We start from the raw sequence: 20,381 nt of genomic DNA on the forward strand, positions 1-20,381 counted from the left end.
TTGTATGTGACGGTGGGTCTGGTCAGAGGATTTCGAGTACACTGTATAGCCTCTGGCAGTTGAGTTCCAGAAGGATGGTTGTTCGGTGAGCTTTAATTTCGAACAGGTTGGGGACAATCCTCCTCCCACTTTCAAGGTATAACTGTTCATTAATTTTTCTGCTTAGTTGACTTGCAGTGGGTTCAGTAGAGGGCTTATAGTTTTCTTCAAGCAGCTGCTTGCTGAATTTTTAAAGATCATCACAGAATGTGACTTGTCCAAGTTCAAAATCCGACTCAGCAAAAAAGCTAGTTAAGTTTATTTACTTGTTACAAGTAGGCTTACAATTCATAGAATCATAGAAATCATAGAAACCCTACAGTGCAGAAGGAGGCCATTCGGCCCATCGAGTCTGCACCGACCACAATCCCACCCAGGCCCTACCCGCTAATCCCTTTTTTTTTTACCCGCTAATTTACCCGCTAATCCCTCTAACCTACGCATCTCAGGACTCTAAGGGGCAATTTTTAACCTGGCCAATCAACCTAACCCGCACATCTTTGGACTGTGGGAGGAAACCGGTGCACCCGGAGGAAACCCACGCAGACACGAGGAGAATGTGCAAACTCCACACAGACAGTGACCCGAGCCGGGAATCGAACCCGGGACCCTGGAGCTGTGAAGCAGCAGTGCTAACCACTGTGCTACCGTGCCGCCCTAACCACTGTGCTACCGTGCCGCCCTGCAATTAACACTGCAATGAAGTTGCTGCGAAAATCCCCAAGTCACCAGACTCTGGGTGCCTGTTTGGGTACACGGAGGGAGAATTTAGCATGGCCAATACACCTAACCAACACATTTTTCAGACTGTGGGAGGAAACCGGCACACCCAAAGGAAACCCACACATACATGGGGAGAACGTGCAAACTCTGCACAGATAGTGACCCAAGCCAGGAATTGAACCTGGGTCCCTGGTGCTGTGAGGCAGCAGTGCTAACCATTGTGCCACTGTGCCACCCCATAAGGATGGTGCAATGGAGATTAACACTTAAAAATTCGTCCCATCTCGTCTGGATGAGAGACCATCATAATGCAATGGAAGGTCAATGGGAATCCACTCACATTCACATAACCTACATGGAGTTTCGATGTTTCTTTTGACCATGGTGGAACAGAAAGGTGAGCCAGCTGGAAAGCTATCACTGAGTTGATGGTCCACTTTTAACAGAGTGATGTGTAAACTCACCAGGAGCTGCACAGGTCCATTTTGAATTCGGTATTTGCTTGATACTCAAGACTGACAGGCAATCCGAAGCCCAAGGGTCACATGATTTACCAAATGGCCATTTTAATACTGTATTTAGAATTTTTAAGATACGGACTGAAAATACATAATATCATGGAGCATATGTTATGTTAGGGAAACATTCTACACCATGCTGCAAATACTGATCATTGCAAATTAAACTATGAAATCAAACTCATTATTTCCTAAAATCTGAGGTGACAAGATCTCTTTATCTCTCCACTCTTTGATTCTTCATTCCACTACCCATTCGCCAGACTCTCATTTACCCCTTGGTCATACCATTCTCAATCACAATAAATGTCAACACACAAAATCTAAATGGGGTCTGGCCACAAGATCAAGTGGAGACAAAATGCACCCAAGTTTGTGCGAATTAAGACTATTTAGTCATGATTTACAAACTCTCTCTCCCGACTGACTAACCTCAATTTAAACATATTTGAGACAATATTTCACAAAATTACAACTATGATTTACAAATTCCATATCTACAGTCTTCAAACACAAACTACACACTCAGAAGACTCAATAGCTTACATGTATATTTCTGTTTCAATTTAATCAGTCTAAAGGTTCACCACATCAACAGTATAAATAGCAGGTTAAATACACAGTATTGGAATCTACATTAAGCCTGACAGCCAGAGTTCAAATCTCTGAAGGATGAATTTCAATCTTCTCATTCTTTCCACATCAACTCACCTTCAAGTGAGACTTTAAATTGAGGCTCCGACTGCTTTGTCACATGCAATCAAAAAATCTCATGGCACCACTCAAAGCCCAAGGGAGTTCTCCACAGAGTTCTAGCCAATATATCTGCATCACTATAAGAGGTTATCTAATCATTTTCATATGCTCTGTGCCAGACCTTGCTGTGCACAAATTAGCTGCTGTGCTTCCTATTTTACAACGGTGGCCAAACTTCAAAAGTACTTCATTTGCTGTAAAGCACCTGAGATGTCCCGAGTTCAAAAAGGGTGCTATTCAAATGCAAGTTCTTTAAGCAGCAGCACTAATAGATTGCTGGGGTCATGAGAAGCTGAAATGTACAACGGTTAATTGGAGTAGGCAGTAAAATTTGATTCACAAGCATGATCACGAAAATAATCTCTCAAAACAAATTTATGGAACAAGAATTATTGCGATATAAAAGTATCAGAATGTTAAAGGTTCCAACGGAACAGTTAGGATTGAAAAGAAATTTAGCCCACTGAAGTTCACCCTTCTCATGCAGCAACTCACCCATCACAGCATCTTTTGTAAATGAATACCTAGGAACGAAAGTAATGGTATCATTTTCTAAAAATATTCTTGCATGCACTGCAGATTTCAAGTTAAAGTTGTTCCAAGTTGGTGTGCTAACTTGATTTGTTAAAATGAGCAGATAATATTACAGAGGTAAAATTGTAGATAGTATTATCTATCACCCTTCTCAAAGCAAATTGGTTCAAGTTGCCTCGAATTTACAAGAGACCTCAACTGCATTAACTCCGCATCACAGCCCTGTCCTCTGGGGTTTAAACCAGCATAAATACTCCCTCAGCATTCACACGATTTAGCAAAGAAACCAATTCAGCAGGACTTGAAAGTCACCCAATGCAAACAAGAGATTCCTCGGGATACAGATTACCAAGTTGCGTGCAGCTACACAAAATATATTTCTGCATAGGACATACATTTTTACTTCAATTTACATCTGAAGAATTGTAAGGTTACAATGATACAGAAAGATTACAGAAGCAAAGAATTTGATTTGATTATGAAGTTGGACGGGTTGAGATCAGCTACTTCATTTTCCTTACGAACGTGATATGTAAGCATTTCTCCATCAATGAACAAAGACGTGTAGAAATGACAATAATGCTCACATACATCACAGTTGAAGATTTACAATGTTGAATACGAAGATAGAAATGGGATTTTGTCAAAGAGGCTCACAACATATGGCCAAATTGCCTGACAAAATCTGGGCTTTAAAATAACTACCTTTCAAGCTTACAACAAGCAAGGGAGTAACAACATGTTACTGCACAGATCGCAGACCCTAAATACCAGGTCTCTGACCTAATTCAAGAATAGTGGGAGGCATCGAGTGAATCCGTGTTCTTCCTTAAATCAGGGAGGGGGGGAAAGAAAAATGCAATTAACAAGACTTCTGGTGCTTCAATTCGTGACCTACTGTTAAATCCCAGAAGAATTGTTCTTGGAAAGAGTGCAAACTAACTACTTCGAAGTGAATGTTCCAAGGTGTACATGGAGTGACAGAGGGAGGGAGGTGAAAGTACAATGCAACATAAAAACCAAATCTTTTCAAAAGATGGCAAAACAAAGTCAAAAGATGGCAAAACAAAGTCAAAACATATATAAGTCAAAAATATTCCTCCTGTGGGAGAATCTAAAATTAGGGATCACTGTTTAAAAATAAGGGATTGCCAGTTTGAGACAGATGAAAGATTTTTCAGTAAATCGTCTCAACACCAAGTTAACATTTTTCAGATTAGTTTTGAGTTTCTTTGGAACTCTTCCACTGGAAGGAGTCTTTGAATATTTTTAAGACTATGATAGATAACCTTTCATGCCCTTGATAAGCTAGGGAGTACACAGGAATTAAGGTTACAATCAGATCAGCCATGGTGGAGTAGTTTACGAGGCCTAAGCTCCCAGCTCGTGTCTAGAATTAATTAAAAAGATGAATAAATTCTGGAGATGCAACAATTACTTGTCTATTATTGATGAAAGCAAATATTATAGTCTTCAAGACTTGATGGAAACATGAATTTTCCTTAAAATTACAGAAAGAAAGGCTGGCATTTATAGTGCTTTTCACATCCACCAAGTGTCTTAAAGCTTTCCCGCCAATTAAGTAATTTTTCACTTCTCGCCACTGTTGTAATGCAGGAAACATGGGAGCCAATTTTGTACACAGCAAACTTCAACGAACAGCAACGTGAGTGGTACAAGACAATTTGCTTTTTATGTTGATTGAGAGATAAAAGGTGGTCAGGACATCAGGGATAACAACCATGTTCTTCTTCAAAATAGTACCATTGGATTTTTTGTTTGCAGCATCAGGGCAGGCGGGGGGGGGGGGGGCGGGGCTCTCTCAGAGCAGGCCGGGGGGGGGGGGGGGAGAGCTCTCAGAGCAGGCCGGGGGGGGGGGGGGGGGGGGGGCTCTCAGAGCAGGCCGAGGGGTGGGGGGGGGGGGGGGGGGGGCTCTCAGAGCAGGCAGGGGGTGTGGCTCTGGTTTAACATCTAATCCATGAAACGGGTGCACATCAGACTACACAGCATTGGCAGCCTCCATTTTTGAACAGAAATGGAGTGAGACTTGAACCCAAAACCTTGCCAGAGATAACCCTCCCACAGTCCAAAGACATGCAGGTGAGGTGGATTGGCCATGCTAAAGTACCCCTTAGAAGGTGCATAGTTCGGTGGATTAGCCATGGTAAATCCACAAGGGCACAGGGGAGGTTCTGGGTAGTACGCTCTTTCAGAGAATCTGTGCATACTTGATGGGCCGAATGGCCTCTTTCTGTAAATTTGGAGAGGGGAGTGTGCAGCGGACCTGGGTTTCTTCGTACACTAGTCACTGACGGCGAGCATACAGGTGCAGCAGGCTGTAAAGGCAGCAAATGGCCTTTATCGCGAGGCTTTAGAGTACAGAATCAGGGATGTGTTGTTGCAATTATACAGGGTCTTGGTGAGGCCACACCTAGAATAGTGTATCCAGTTTTGGTCTCCTTTTCTGAAGGAGGATGTTCTTGCTCTCGAGGGAGTACAGCAAAGGTTTACCAGGCTGATTCCAGGGATGGCAGGACTATGTACGAGGAGAAATTGACTCGGTCAGGATTGTTTTCGCTGGAGTTCAGACAAATGGGGGTTTTGGAGAGGGGGGCGCGGGGGGCTTACAAAGTTCTAACAGGACTCGACACGGTAGATGGGGGTGTCCAGAACCAGGGGTCACAATCTGAGGGTACAGTGTAGACCATTTAGGACGGAGGTGAGGAGACATTTCTTCACCCAAAGAATGATGGGACTGTGGAATTCATTAGCACAGGAAGTAGTTGATGCCAAAACATTGAATGTATTCAAGAGGTGGTTAGATATAGTACTTGGGGCAAACGGGATTAAAAGGTTATGGGGAGAAAGCAGGATTAGGCTATTGAGTTGTATGATTGTAATGAATGGTGGAGCAGGCTCGAAGGGCCGAATGGCCTCCTTCTGCTCCTATCTTCTATGCTTCTAACCCCATTTAAAGTATCTACAAGGAGTAGCCCAGAACAACAGGAGGCAGCATAAATGTCAAACTGGTCCAAAATCCACTCCACAGTACCCCAACCCAGGAAAACCTAACTTTAGATAAGCAATGTAAATTTCATTTGCTGGCCCTACAGCATTACTTGAAAACATGCTCCACACTCATTTCCCCCCACCTGAACCTCTCTGTTGAATCTGAAACCATTTCAGGATGCACAGTGACTGAAATCAGTGGAGGTGCCTGGTAGAAAGGGAAACCCGTTCAAGGGAGTGCTTTTAGGAAAATTGGCTTCATAAAAAAACTTGTCAAGTCCATTTAAGGCAAGTCGATCATTCACCACATTCTAAAGGGAGTGTTCAGTCTCCAAGAGTTCCCCCCTTAGTCAAATGCACGGAATATTTAAGCCTAAAATTATTTAATTGGACACCATACAATATATTCACATTTTACAGAACTTGTGCACTAATTCAATTGGTGAAATTAGATATGAAATTTCAATAATATAAAGAGAAAATGCTGCAAATACTCAGCAGGTCTTAGAATCCCTACAGCGCAGGAATCCATTCGGCCCATCGAGGCTGCAGCAACAACAAAACCACCCGGGCCCCATTCCCGTAACCAAGTATTTACCCTGCTAATCCCCTGAAACTAAGGGGCAATTTAGCATGGCCAATCAACCTAACCCGCACATCTTTGGACTGTGGGAGGAAACCGGAGCACCAGGAGGAAACCCACGCAGACACGGGAAGAATGTGCGAACGCCACACAGACAGTTATCTGAGGCTGGAATTGAACCCAGGTCTCTGCCGCTGTAAGGCAGCAATGTTAACCACTGTGCCACCCAAGGTCAAGCAGCATCTGTGGCGAAAGCCACAAGTGTTTCAGGTCAATGACCATCTGTAGGTCTGGCATTATCAGCATTGTGTGCTTTGATTTCAAATTTGCTGCATTTTGTTTTTATAAATTTCAGTTTTCTTCTCCGTTCTAGTCAGCTTCCCCAGCCAAGCACCATCTTTCAACAAGGGCAGCTGGACAGCCTCAACCCAAGCTGGCATAAATGTATGGCTTGAGGCATTTGCCAGGTACTGTGCCAGAATGACACACATACGTCTCGGATTCTCTCCCATCCCATTGGCATTTCTAGTCAAGTATATAAAAAAAAAACTTAACCCATGCTCCTGCTCTAATGCATGAACATTTCTTAGCAAGGCAAGATATTTTTCCACATATATCTTTATGAAATGAATATTTTCACCTTTTTCTCCCAATTAGAGTTCCTGTTTTCATCTATCATTGTTTTTCTTTCCAGTCTAGTTTTAATTTTTTTGTTTAATTCATTAATGGGACATGGGCATCACTGGTTGGCCAGCATTTACTGCCCATCCCTAGTTACCCTTGTCCAGAGGGCTGTGGTTCTGGAGTCACATGTAGGCCAGGCAAAGTGACAGATTTCCTTCCATAAAAGACATTAGTGAACGAGATGGGTTTTTCCAAAAATCAACCATGATTTCATGGTCATCAGTAGATTCTTAAATTCCAGATTTTAAAAAAAAAATTGAATTCAAATTCCACCATCTGCCGTGGCAGGATTCAAACCCGGGACCCCATCACATTAGCTGAGGTTCTGGATTAATAGTCCAGTGATAATCCCACCAGAATCTCTCTGGTCATGGATTGACATATCATATAACCAAGGTTAAGCTTCCAAGTTGGTGGTGCACCCGTGTAACTCCTGGTAAGCCACTCATACACAAACTACAAGGATATACCATCAAATTGGAAGCTTAACCATGGTATGTCAATCCATAACTTGCCAGAAAAGAGCAAGGCTTCAGTTGGATAAAAGTCAGACAATGCAACGGTGGGGAAGATGAAAAGAGGAATTTCTCAATGTAGATAGTTCTAGAACACATAGGAGCACAGGTACAAAAGGGTTTCAAGCCTGCTCAACGACTCAGACCTTCATCTTTCATGCCTCACTGATTAGCCAACTTCCTTTTCTTATTGCTGCCTCACATTTGTCCTGTGATTCTTTCCCCTCCCTTTACTCCCCAAGATGCTAACCCCTGTCGCATTATGACTCCACAGATGTGCTCACTATTTCAACACCTTGGTCACATTTATGCACAAGCCTTAAAAGTGTGTAGGGCAATGGTTTAAAAAACAGAAAAATCTTCTGAACAAAAAAAAGAGTACGTAGAAATGAAATATATACTGATCAGAGGACAGTTAAATGGCAATTAGCACAGATCAGAGCTGCTTCCTGTCCTTTATGGCCTTCTCAAATATCTAGCTGCAGCTCAGGATTTTGTACCACTAAGCATCTCACGAGAGCTGCATTGGCAACATTCTATAAATGCTAGGTGCTCAGGAAACTATCAATCTTAGTATCATGTCCAAGCGAGTTCCTGCTGATATGTGCCAAATCAAGGAAAAATTACAAGCTCCTGTACAGAGACTGAGCAAGCTCAGAAAATGAAATCATTCTTGGGAAGGAAATCATATTCCTTTTGATTATGTAACAGAACACTGTCTGTACCTCTCCAAAAGTATTTCACTCAACCACAAAGTCGAATTGCTGTGTGAAAGGAGAGGGAAGCCAGAAATTCGTACAGTTTCATAATTTACTTTTAAGCTCAGTGTAAATATAACAGGTATTTGGCATAACAACAATCTGCAGGAAGGTGGCTTTTACCACACACGGTAAGAAGACGCATACAAGGAAGTGGTGTTTAAATATTTCAACGACGTAACTGGTTTTCCAAACTTTTTGATCATGAGCCACAACCAAACTGCCATTCCAACATAAGAAAACAATTGTTCCAGTTAAGTCACAAGAACTCGAGTTATTATAATATGATCACAAAATCTATTATGTTTAATTATCTGATAAACTTACCTCCCATATGAACATTTCAACAACTGTCTTTACACTTCATCTATCGTATTTGTAAACTAGTTATACAAATGCTATTTTGGCCTCTATGATCAGAATTGTTGATACAACATCCAATTTTCAACTTACTAGGAATCGTAGAATTCCTACAGTGCAGAAGGAGACCATTCAGCCCATCGATCTGGCACCAACAACAACCCCACCCAGGTCCTATCCTCGTAATCTCACATCATAGAATCATAGAAACCCGACAGTGCAGAAAGAGGCCATCTAGCCCATCGAGTCTGCACCGACCACAATCCCACTGAGGCCCTATCCCCATATCCCTACACATTTTACCCGCTAATTCCTCTAACCTACGCATCTCAGGACACTAAGGGGCAATTTTAGCATGTCCAATCAATCTAACCCACACATCTTTGGACTGTGGGAGGAAACCAGAGCACCCGGAGGAAACCCACGCAGACACGAGGAGAATGTGCAAACTCCACACAGACAGTGACCCAAGCCAGGAATCGAACCCAGGTCCCTGGAGCTGTGAAGCAACAGTGCTAACCAGTGCGCTACCGTGCCGCCCATATTCCCCTAAATGGCAAGTTAGCATGGCCAATTAACCGATCCCACACAGAGTTCGGGAGGAAACCCACGCAGTCATGGGGGAGAACGGGCAAACTCCACACAGGGAAAACTGAAGCCATCACGTTCAATTCCTGCAACAAACTAGGTCCACGTTCCACCAATCCCATCTTCCTCCCCAAGCATCATCTCAGGCTGAATGAAACTTGTTACGTACTTCACATTTCAACCCTGACCTTCTTCATTACAACACACTGGCAGTGGTTAGCACTGCTGCCTCTCAGTGCCAGCTTGGGTCACTGCCTGCGTGGGTTTTCTCGGAGTGCTTTGGTTTCCTCCCACAGTCTGAAAAACGTGCTGATTTGGTGCATTGACCCAAACAGGCGCCGGAGTGTGGCGACTGGGGGAATTTCACGGTAGCTTCATTGCAGTGTTACTGCAATATGACTAATAAATAAACTTTAAACTTTAAGTCCCACTTCTCTGACCGACAGTAACTGCTCATTCCATAATTCATTTTTAAAAGCTCCATCTCTCAAGGTTTAAATTCATTCTTGGTTTCACGCTTGCCCATTTCTAAACTCGCCCAGCCCTAGAATCACCAACTCCTCAGCTCTGACTTTGTCCTCTTATGCATCCACCCCATCCCTTCATTCCACCATTGCCATCAGTGCTTACACCCAAATTCTCTCCAAACCACCTTTTTGGCTAGGTTTACTTGGTTTTTTTTTCATGGTTTTCTTCGCCTCTGAAGTATATTAGTGCATTTTTATGAAGTTAGAGGCAGTACAAAAACACAAGCTGCTGCTGTGTATAGTTGCTTGTTTCTTTGCAGCCAATGACTTATCTTGAATAACTAAAATTTGCATCTTATGTAAAAATGTAATATTTCTGCTTGCACAATGAAGGTCAGTCCATTTTCCTTCGATTATTAGTGAGTAATGAGGTCATTCCTAAATGAATAAAAAAATGCAACAGTACAATTTGCAGACGATCAGTGCTCTGAATTTCAGAGGCATTGCAGTACTACTCTTTTTATTGCAGTTATCAGTTATACGTCAAAAATCTGTTCCACTATAGCGAGGGTGGGTAGCAGAGGGATACTGCCATTGTTGTGCGCCTCGGGGTAGAGCAGAAATTTGTATACACAAGTAGACAACATGACCCCAGTACTTGAATGAATTGCCAACAGTACATTTGCCTCTATTATGAAGAATTTAAAGGTAATACAGCCAACTTTGAGAATGAATTTTCATAAATACAGCATCAGCTGTAATGTAATCAGACAACATGCATGATAACCTTCAGGAGTTGCCACACTTGTTAAAACTTATCACACTTAAACCAATTATCTCTCAGCAATTATATTCTAATTCCCATGCCAATCTTTTAAACGTTGCCTTGTTTTCTTGCTTCATTTTCCTTCCAAAATTTTCTGATGAAAAGCCGGCACCCTGAGGAACTCCTCCGCAGCAATCTCTTGGGGCTGAATTGGTCTCTTCAATAATCACAACTATTTTGCATTACGCTAGATGGGACTCCATCCATTGGAGTTCTGCCCCCATTTCTACTGACTTCAGTTTGACACATTGGATTAAACCCTACCTTGATGTCAAAGTCACAGTCATACCTCAACTCTGGAATTCTGCAGTTCTGTCCATGTCTGATCCAAGATCGTTGAGCAGAACCAGAACTCAGCATTGTGAGTTATTGGTGATAAAGTGCCATGTGAAAGCACTGCCAATCACACCACCTTCTCTTTACTGATGATTCAGAATAAAACAGTGGGTGATAATTGGCCAGAATGAATTTGTCCTGATTTTTTTGGATAGGACATACTGGGTACTTAACTGCTTTTGTCAGGTAGATGCCAGTTTTGTATTTGTATTGGAACAAATTAGCTAGAGACACAGTTGATTCTGGAACCTAGGTGTTTAGCACTACAGGCAGAACTTTGTTTGGATCCATAGCCTTTGCTGTACCCAGTGCCATCAGCCATTTCTTAATATCATGTGGAGCAAATCAAATTAGCATCTGTGATGAAAGGGCCCTCAGGAAGAGGCAGAGATGGTTAACCACTTGGCACTTTTGGCTGATGATGATTGCGAATGCAGCAGCCTTGGCTTTTGCACTGATGCTGTGCTCTGTCATTATTGAGGATGGGGATGCTCATGGAGCCGCCTTCTTCCTTGCTGAATTCACAGAATTGTTGCGGTGCAAGAGGTCGTTCAGCCCATTGTGCCTGCACCGGCTCTCCAAATGAGAACAAGATTTAGCGCCATTCTCCCTTACGCATTGTTTCTATTCAAATAATGATCTAGTGCCCACTTGAATGCCTCGATTGAACTTGCTTTCACCACACTTCAAGACAGTGCTTTCCAGACCAGAACCACTTGCTGTGAGAAAAAGTTTTTTCCTCACATCACATTTGCTTATTTTGCAAATCACTTTAAGTCTGTGCCCTCACTTTCCTGATCCTTTTATGAGAGGATACAGTTTCTTCCCATCTACTCTATCCAGCCTCATGATTTTGAGCAAATTTCCTCAGCCTTCTTGTCTCCAAGGACAACAGCACCAACCTCTCCAACCTATTCTCATAACTGAAGTGTCTCATCCCTGGGAACCATTCTTGTGAAATTTTTGCTGCAATCTTTCCAATGCGCTCATATCCTTCCTAAAGTGTGACGCCTGAAACTATACACAATACTCTAGGTCCAACTAGCGTCTTGTGCAAGTTGAGCACAATTTCCTTGCCCCTCTATTCTATGTCACTATCAATAAAACCCCTAGGATACTGTATGCTTTACCAACTATTCTCTCCACCTGTCCTGCCACCTTCAATGCTCGATGACCTAACCAATTTTGTATCCACATAGCCCAAAGAATAAAAGGGCAGTAGCAATTATTTTTCTCAAATCTGTTGTGCAGTACTGTATCGATTTTGAGTGCCTTCCGAAAGTCCATGTACACCACATCAGTAGCATTACCCTCATTAACCCTACCCTCATTAACACTCTGTTACTTCTTCAAAAATCCAGTTAAGTTGGCTGAACATTATTTTCCCTCAAGAAATCCATGCTGGCTCTTTGTAATCGACCCACATGTTTCCTTGTGACTATTAATTCTATCCCAATAATGGTTTCTAGAAGCTTCCCTACCACCCAAGTTGAACTGACTAGTCTGTAATTGCTAGACTATTCCTTGCAACTTTTGCACAAGTGAGTAATGCTTGCAATTCTCCAGTCCTCTGGAATCTACCCAAGTTTAGGGAAGATGAGATGATTATGGCCAGTACCTCTACTGTCATTTCCTTCAATATCCTTAAATGGATCTCATCCAGTCCCAGTGCTTGGTCACCTTTCAGTATCAATAGTCTATTTAACACTTCCACTTTAGCAATTTTGAACCGTTCCAGTGACAAACGTTCCCTCCTTTGTGTGCATACTTCATCTCCAGAATGATTGCGTAGTGATCGCTCCTACCATTGTGGTTCACATTTGGGACAGGTTGGCTGGTGACAATGAGGTCAAGTAGGGTTTTCCCCTCATATTTGTTCATTCACCAACTGCTTCAAGCCCAGCATGGCAACTTGATCCTTTAGGACTCAGCCAGCTTTGTCAGTAGTGCTACCAAGCCACTCAGTTATAGGCATTAAGTGCCCCACCCACAAAACATTATTTGTCCATTATACCCTCAGCACTTCTTCAAAGTGATGTAAAACACAGAGGGGTAATGCTAATTCATCAGCAAGGTGGTAGGTCATAACCAGAAGGATTTGTTGCCCAAATTTGACCCGATTGCCGTGAGATTTAACGCAGGTTGGAGGCAATGTTATGGGCTCCCTGGGTCACCCCTCCCAACTGTATAATACTGTGCTGCCACCACTAGTGGGAGTGTGTTGCTAGTGCAACAGATATACCCAGGGATGGTGATGGAGGAGTCCAGTGCATTGGTTGAACTCTATCATTCTGTGAGAATGAATAAGTGACAGTGGAGTTGACATGGAGGGAACGCTCCTAATTTTGGTCCAAATTCCAGATGTTTGGTGGTTTGGGGGGGGCAACAAAATTGTTAACCCTCAAATCAATACCAGGCCAAAGCACAGGAAAAAGGTTCTGACAATAAATTGCAGATTTTTGGGATTTGGATTTGCACGAGCCTTATTTTACTATTTTAATATTGAGATCACCCAAAAAAAGTCAAAGATATTTCAATCTTGATATTTCAATCAGGGCTGTAACACATCATGTTGAATGTGTTTGCTTTTTGTTTTTCGGAAACGCACAAATAAAATAGTTATGAAATAATTTAATGACACGAGAAAAATTCCAAATAATTTAATTTCTTCTCAGAAAGAACTCTACAGAAAAATTCACTATGATCAACTGAATTGCATGGTCAATGGAAACACGAGGGTTTTTCTAAACATATTCAAATCACATGGAATTGTTACAAGATTGAAGTTACATTACAAGAACTGGCAGAATTAAATATAGATGCATTTCTAAAATTGCAGGTAATTGTAACTTATTTTTCAGCAGATCAATAGTAGAAAAAGGATCGGCTTGTACAGAAATAGGCAGGCCATTGGTTGTTTGGTTACAAACAGTATTTATTCCTTGCAGAGCACAAGTCTGAATCAAATCTTCAAATAACAGCCAAACCAAGTTATTCTCAACAAGACAGCTTTGCAACCAATCAAGACCACTACATATTCAATATCACAACTGATCACCTTAGATTGAGGGAAGAGAAGGTATTTGAGAGAAAACAAGCTGCCTTCAGGCAGCAGCATAAACCACTGAGGGTTTTGCTCAGAAGTCTAACTGACAGAACTAATAAGATGGAATTTAAGCATTCATTAACAACTTTCTTCTAATCATCTAGATTTTGTCAATGTCTCCAACAGTTTAACTCAGAACAGAATTAGCTATCTCAAAAATGGAGAGATGGCATGTACTATCGTTAAAAATAGAAGCACCCCTGAGATCTATAATCTCTCACTCAAATAAATTAACTACTATGGTGCAAGCTTCTTTAAAGAAGTTCATAGGCATATTTGTGCAAAGTATCTTTCACAACTGACTGGGCAAGAGTCTTCCACGATGAAAATAACTTAAAGACTGGGAAGAGGGTTAGTTCCAATGGCATTATAGCTGCAAAGATGTCGTAGTCTCTCAAAGAATTAACTAACAATTGAGACAACTGATGACTCATGGTTAAAAAGCCTCTGACCAAAGAGGCTACGTGGGGGAGCTGGAAGAGAATTCCTACTTACCTATTAGACCAGAGTTCATGAACGGTGTTGGTGACAATCCTTCATGGGATCCTAATCGACTTTCATTCAAATGTTCGCCATAATGAGGACTGTCTGCAAAGGCCTGGGGAAAGAGATCAGTATCCATGAATTAGTCAAATGATCTATCACTTTCAAGACTAACAAATACAAGAAAAACAGAAGTGTCAACTTCAATTTTTCCAAAAATTATGTTTAGTATATTAATGTTCATATCCAAAGGTCTTTCACTGATTTCTCAGTAACTCAAAGTTCACAGGTATTTTTAGTTGGATGCTTGCGGAGTACTTCTTAAAAAAAGATTATAGCAAATATAGATAGCTCAGTTTGCTAGACAACTGTTTATTGATGCAGAGTGATGCCAAAAATGCAGGTTCAATTCCCGTACTGCCCGAGGTTATTCATGAAGGCCCCACCTTCTCAACCTTGCCCTCGCTTGAGATCTGGTGATCCTCAGGTTAAATCACCACCAGTCTATGGTCATTTGGGACCATGGCAACTTTCCCTTACCTGTCTGAAGCAAGTTTGTTTGTTCAACATGCTCATACATCAATACCTATTAAAAATGGCAAATTGAAAAGCTCAAAATGAGCGACTAAATTAACCATTAGCTCAAATACCTAAATGTTTTAAACATCCAATAAACTGAAAGATGAGGGAGTCAAACACCAATCCATTATTTACGCAGGTATCAGAGACGACAAAATCACCAAGTATCCAGCACAAATCATGGGTATATCTGATCTCCCTTAAACTAGAACCAAAACAGGAAATGCTGGAAATAATCACATCAGACAGTATCCATAGAGAAAGAAGTGAAGTTCATGTTTCAGGTTGATGCCCTTTGATTGCAGATTCATCAAGCTGAAACGTATCTCTCTCCACAAATGCTGCCTGACTGCTGAGTATTTCCATCCTTTTGTTTTTATTTCAGATTTATAACATCCGCCATGTATTAGCTCCCAAAAACTGCAACTTGCTAATCAATAGATAACAATTTCTTGAAAGTTTTCACTGCAAAGTCCTCGAGCATTTAGATATGCCAAAGTCAGGAGTACCAGTGGAATGAAGGCAACTGATTTCAATGTACACTAATTCAGAGCTGTGACGACAATGGGTCATTTTCCAGATCCACAATAATCACTGTTTCAGAAACCAGGGTTTTAAAAAGCAATGCAGCCAAGCAATGGAAAATTGCAGACTTCAGGCATCAGCACAATGGCAGGACCGGGGCAGGAAATATCTGCCGTAACAGCTGGATGGCAGTCAATATTGGAATAAACTCTAGGAGCTGGTCATGCTGTTAATTCTTATTCTAAAGACAGGCAGAACATTAAAGAGAAATACAAAGTTGAACAGTGGCAGAAGTGGGAGTTCCGCACTCAACGTGATTATTTGTCGTGCAGTTGTTTCCACCTGCACATCATGTCTTACAGTTACAGCCCATGTCCCCCTCTATTTGTAATGGAGGGGGGGGATTATTCTTGACAAACTTACCATCTGCATGTCACATGAAATTTGGGAAAGCATACACCACGTCACCTTTGCATCAGTTGATAGCGCTCATACTTTTGACTGAGGGGAATTATCCCCCCTGTCCCGGCCAATATATATCCCTCAAACAACATTACAAAAATCAGATCATTTGATCATTACCACATTGATGTCTGGTACATGAAAAGGCTATATTTTTGACATTACAACAGTGATGCACTTCAAAAGTACTTCATTGACTAAATTGCATCCATGGGCACAAAAAACACGACCAAGTCTTGATCGCATATTCCATGAAAAACCAATATCTGCTGTACCTCGTAATCCTGTAGGTGGCAGTAAGGACTATGTCACACTGACTTTTGTGCGTAAGCATTTATCAATCATCCCGATTGCTTAATCAGGTCAAGGGATCAGTAAATTATTTTTCCACCAAGTACTTTTCTTCCCGACTGCAATTACAACTGTCCAACTGTGACGTTAGTGTCTCTAAGAGATTTTTTTTTAAGAATCATGATCTCTGCAAGCTCTCAGTCTTGGGTGATGTCATTGGTAAGAGGAGAAAAAACTGTGCCAGTCATGTGACAAAGATGGTTTTTAATTTTGTTTTGGCTGCAGCGTTAGAAGCATAGGCGAAAGAGGTCTCTCTCCGTTTTTATTTTGAAAGTTTTACCAGTTAGCTGAAAGCACGTCTTGTTGCCATCCTGCAGTAACAGGTAGTCCTCAAAACACAAACTGCTCCGAGTTTTCAAGATAATTTGAAAATCAGCATTCAACCCAGGGAAATGGATTCCAGTATTAAGTGAGCTTTAGCCTGTGTGGTGATAAAACTATTTAAAGGGTTGTGTTCATTGGATTTTGGTTTAATTGGAACACATTAGAGATATTCATCAAGAGTTAGACATTACAGCGGTTCTTTTGTTCCTTGTTTGTAATTGATGCAAGTTCTTGCTAATTTTATTGCCTTACATGTGAACTATATTCTTAAATAAACTTTGTTTGATCAAAGCTCCCTACTGGGTCATTTGAATCACACCTGAAGTGAAGCATCTCATGCTTATCCTAGCCAAATTCAAGATGCAAAACTTATGATTCAGGCGGGCTTCATAAAACACTTTGGAGTTTCTAACCTGAACCATAACACAACCAGAGATATGAACATAGAACAGTACAGCACAGAATAGGCCCTTCAGCCCACGACGTTGTGCCGAGCTTTGTCTGAAACCCAGATCAAGCTATTTCCTCCCTATCATCCTGAAGTACTCCATGTGCCTATCCAATAGCTTCTTAAATGTTCCTAAAGTTTCTGACTCCACTATCCCTGCAGGCAGTCCATTCCACACCCCAACCACTCTCTGAGTAAAGAACTTACCTCGGACATCCTTCCTATAGCTCCCACCATGAACCCTATAGTTATGCCCCCTAGTTACCGCTCCATTCACCCGAGGAAATAGTCTTTGAACGTTCACTCTATCTATCCCCCTCATCATCTTCTAAACCTCTATCAAGTCTCCTCTCAACCTCCTCTGCTCCAAAGAGAAAATCCCAAGTTCCCTCAACCTTTCCTCATAAGACCTACCGTCCATTCCAGGTAGCATCCTGGAAATAAGGATAATAAGCAAAAGAAGAAATTACAAATTTCACAATTTCAAATTTATATCTACTTTCAGCATCTTAAGAAAGCATTTGTTACATTTAAATTTGGAAGAGCTCATTTTTTCTTGACTTGGACTTATTTTTTTCCTCAAAGTTGAGCTGAATTTTGACTGTGGTTTCTAACTCATTTACCAACTTTCTCTGTACTGTTTTGTCTGCAATGTCTTTCACTGCTAGCATTTCTGTTCAGTATTTCTCTGAATAATTTTGAAAAGCAAAGAAATACATTGAAGGAGAAAAAAAAAGTGTGACGTCTATTAACAATAAAACATGAATTCTGTGGCCAACTGGTTTGAACCAACAGAACATGGTGATCTAAAGCTCACATCTGAGACAGTGGGAGAAAGAGATGGAAAGAAATTCAGACTTTTCTCACTCATTTATCAAAAAGAGCCATTTTTGAAATTAAATAAATCTTTAAGGAATAAAAACAGAAAATGATGTAAACACTCAGCAGATCAGACTCCACCTGTGGAGAAAATGGGGGAAACATAGGGAAAAATACCAGGTTGATGACCTGCCTTCAGCTTTTAAAGGAAAACCGGAAAGAACAGACAATGAAATTTGGGAGATGGGGAACAGCTTTAAGGTGAGGGCTCACTGGCATCTTGCTAATTACCCATGTGGGAACGAAGGAAGGAATGAAGAGATAAAAGTGACTCTCTGTTGGGGTGGGTGCTGTGTGGCAGCCTGAGGGAAGGGGATAGATGAGTTGAGCCAGTAGTTAAGGGGAAAGAGGAGCATCAATAGCAGCGATGATTTAAAAGCTCAGCAAGTACAAGAGCGAGGGGCCATGATGAGGACATCAGACTGTGAGGAAGCACAAGTGAAGGGAGGAGCTACTTTGTCCCTCTCCCAAACCAAATATTCAATACAACCTCATATCCATAAGTAAATAAACAAAGACACAGAGAGGCAGAGCAAAAAGAGGCAAGAAGCAAAACTGGACACAAGGCAGTGAAGATAAGTGATTACGCCCTCTGGCATGTGTATGCCGCAGGAGAGTGATTGGTATAAGGTTGTGAGATGATGCATTTCACATGTTATGATTATGTATGTGACATGGAGTCTTCCAACAATCAGCAAATTTGACTGCTATTACTTTAATTAATGTCTGGTTATAACATTTTAAATCTGTCACCCTCACAACAGTTGCTTCCTGGATCAGACTGCCATTTTGTCATCTGATTCTCCTGCAGTTCATGCTTTAAGGCAAAAAGAACAGTTAATTTCCTATGCTCTTAATCACAGAAGATGATGCAGTGCTTTAGCTGTATCTCCTGCAGAAGGAAGCAAAAATATCACACCAGTGATTTAACCCAGAGCATACTCCAGTTAAGTCAAGTAGAAACTACAGTAAAATGCAGGCCAAATTTTCCCTGTGACTAACTTTTATTATGATTAGCAAGCTCAGATGACCTACTCAAACGAGAATTGTTGTTAAAAAAAAACAGAAAGTGGTGCCAATTTGATTCAGATTCTCTGAAGCCAGGAACAAAAGGAAGAGAAATGCAATTTCCTTAAACTATCAACTGAGAGCATAGAGACAATTTTTATTTTGAAGAAGTTTTTTCTGATCATGCCATCAATTATTTTGTTTTAAAGGATCAGTTTAAAGAGGCATGAGAATATAATGGGATTAAGGATGAGTGATTGCCCAAATAATGCAGATGAGAAAAGAATACAAACATGTTTGTAACTTGAAGTTGAAGATTAAAGCAAAATACTGCGGGTGCCAGAATCTTAAATCACAACAGAAAATGTTGGAAAATCTCAGCAGGTCTGACAGCATCAAGGGAGAGAATAGACCCAACGTTGAGTCTGGATAACCCTTAGTTAGAGCTGCCAGCTCTGATGCAGTAGAATGTGGATAAATGAGGGGTTAGTCATTTTGGTAGCAAAAATAGGAAGGCAGATTATTTGAATGGGTGTATATTGAGAGATGGATATTCAGCAAGACCTTGTTGTCCTCGTGCATCAGTTGCTGCAAACAAGAACGGAGGTACAGCAAGTGATAATTAAGTCAAATTGTCTGTTGGCCTTGACAGCAAGAGGATTTGAGTATAGGAATAGAGATGTTTTATTGCAAATATACAGGTGTTGGTGAGGCCACACCTGAAGTATTATGTGCTGTTTTGGTCCCCTTACCTTAGGGAAGATATATTGCCATAGAGGGGATGCAATGAAGGTTCAGCAGACTTGTTCTGGGGATGGCAGAGCTGTTTTGTGGGGATGGCAAACCGTACTTGTATTTTCAAGAGCTTCGAAGAGTGAATGGTTATCTCATAGAAACCTACAAAATATTTCAAGGAATAGACAGGGTAGATGCAGGCAAGATGCTTCCCTTGGTTGGTTGGGAAGTCTACAACCAGCAGGCACAATTTCAAGGTAATGGGGAAGCCACTTAGGAGCAAGTGTGAAATTTCTTCACACAGAGGGTTGTAAATTTTTGGAATTCTCTTACCCCAGAGGGCTATGGAAGTTCAGTCATTGAGTTTGTTTGCGGTAGAGATTGATAGATTTCTGAGTAACAATAATATAAAGAGTTATGGGGATACTGTGTTAAAGGCATTGAAGTGTCCAATCAACCATCATCATATTGAATGGCAGAGCAGGCTGAATAGCCTACTCTTGTTCCTATCTCTAAAGACCCTACTGTTTCTTAGTGTCGACTCCTTGTGTACTCGTTACTTTTGTCAGATATTGCTGCAGTAAATTTGCTGCCCGAGCGTTAGGTGTACACTTCCTCAGTTTAGGCTGCAGTGAGGCCACAGTAATTATCCAAAATTGCACTCCAAGTCCCATATGCTGCACAACGCCAGAGAAGATACATTGATTTTAGTAACTAATGGTTGAAACATGGAGTACACTCGAAATGAGTTAGCGCAGGTATTAGTGAGGTTAAAATAGGTACAT

General features: G+C 41.3%; 1 protein-coding gene across 4 annotated transcripts in view; it reads right to left on the reverse strand.

Annotated features, from left to right (window-relative positions):
• Positions 1-20,381, reverse strand: part of tcf12 (transcription factor 12) — a 254,110-nt gene that overhangs the window by 150,883 nt on the left and 82,846 nt on the right. For all 4 annotated transcript variants that reach the window (XR_013500784.1, XM_078241431.1, XM_078241430.1 and 1 more), the window contains exon 5: positions 14,298-14,400. Coding sequence is in view for 3 of the 4 variants with exons in the window: in XM_078241431.1 (XP_078097557.1) it covers positions 14,298-14,400 (103 nt within the window). In the remaining variant the exon portion in view is untranslated. The remainder of the gene's footprint in view (positions 1-14,297; positions 14,401-20,381) is intronic.

This window comes from Mustelus asterias, chromosome 24, assembly GCF_964213995.1.
Source record: "Mustelus asterias chromosome 24, sMusAst1.hap1.1, whole genome shotgun sequence".
Taxonomy (NCBI): Eukaryota; Metazoa; Chordata; class Chondrichthyes; order Carcharhiniformes; family Triakidae; genus Mustelus; species Mustelus asterias.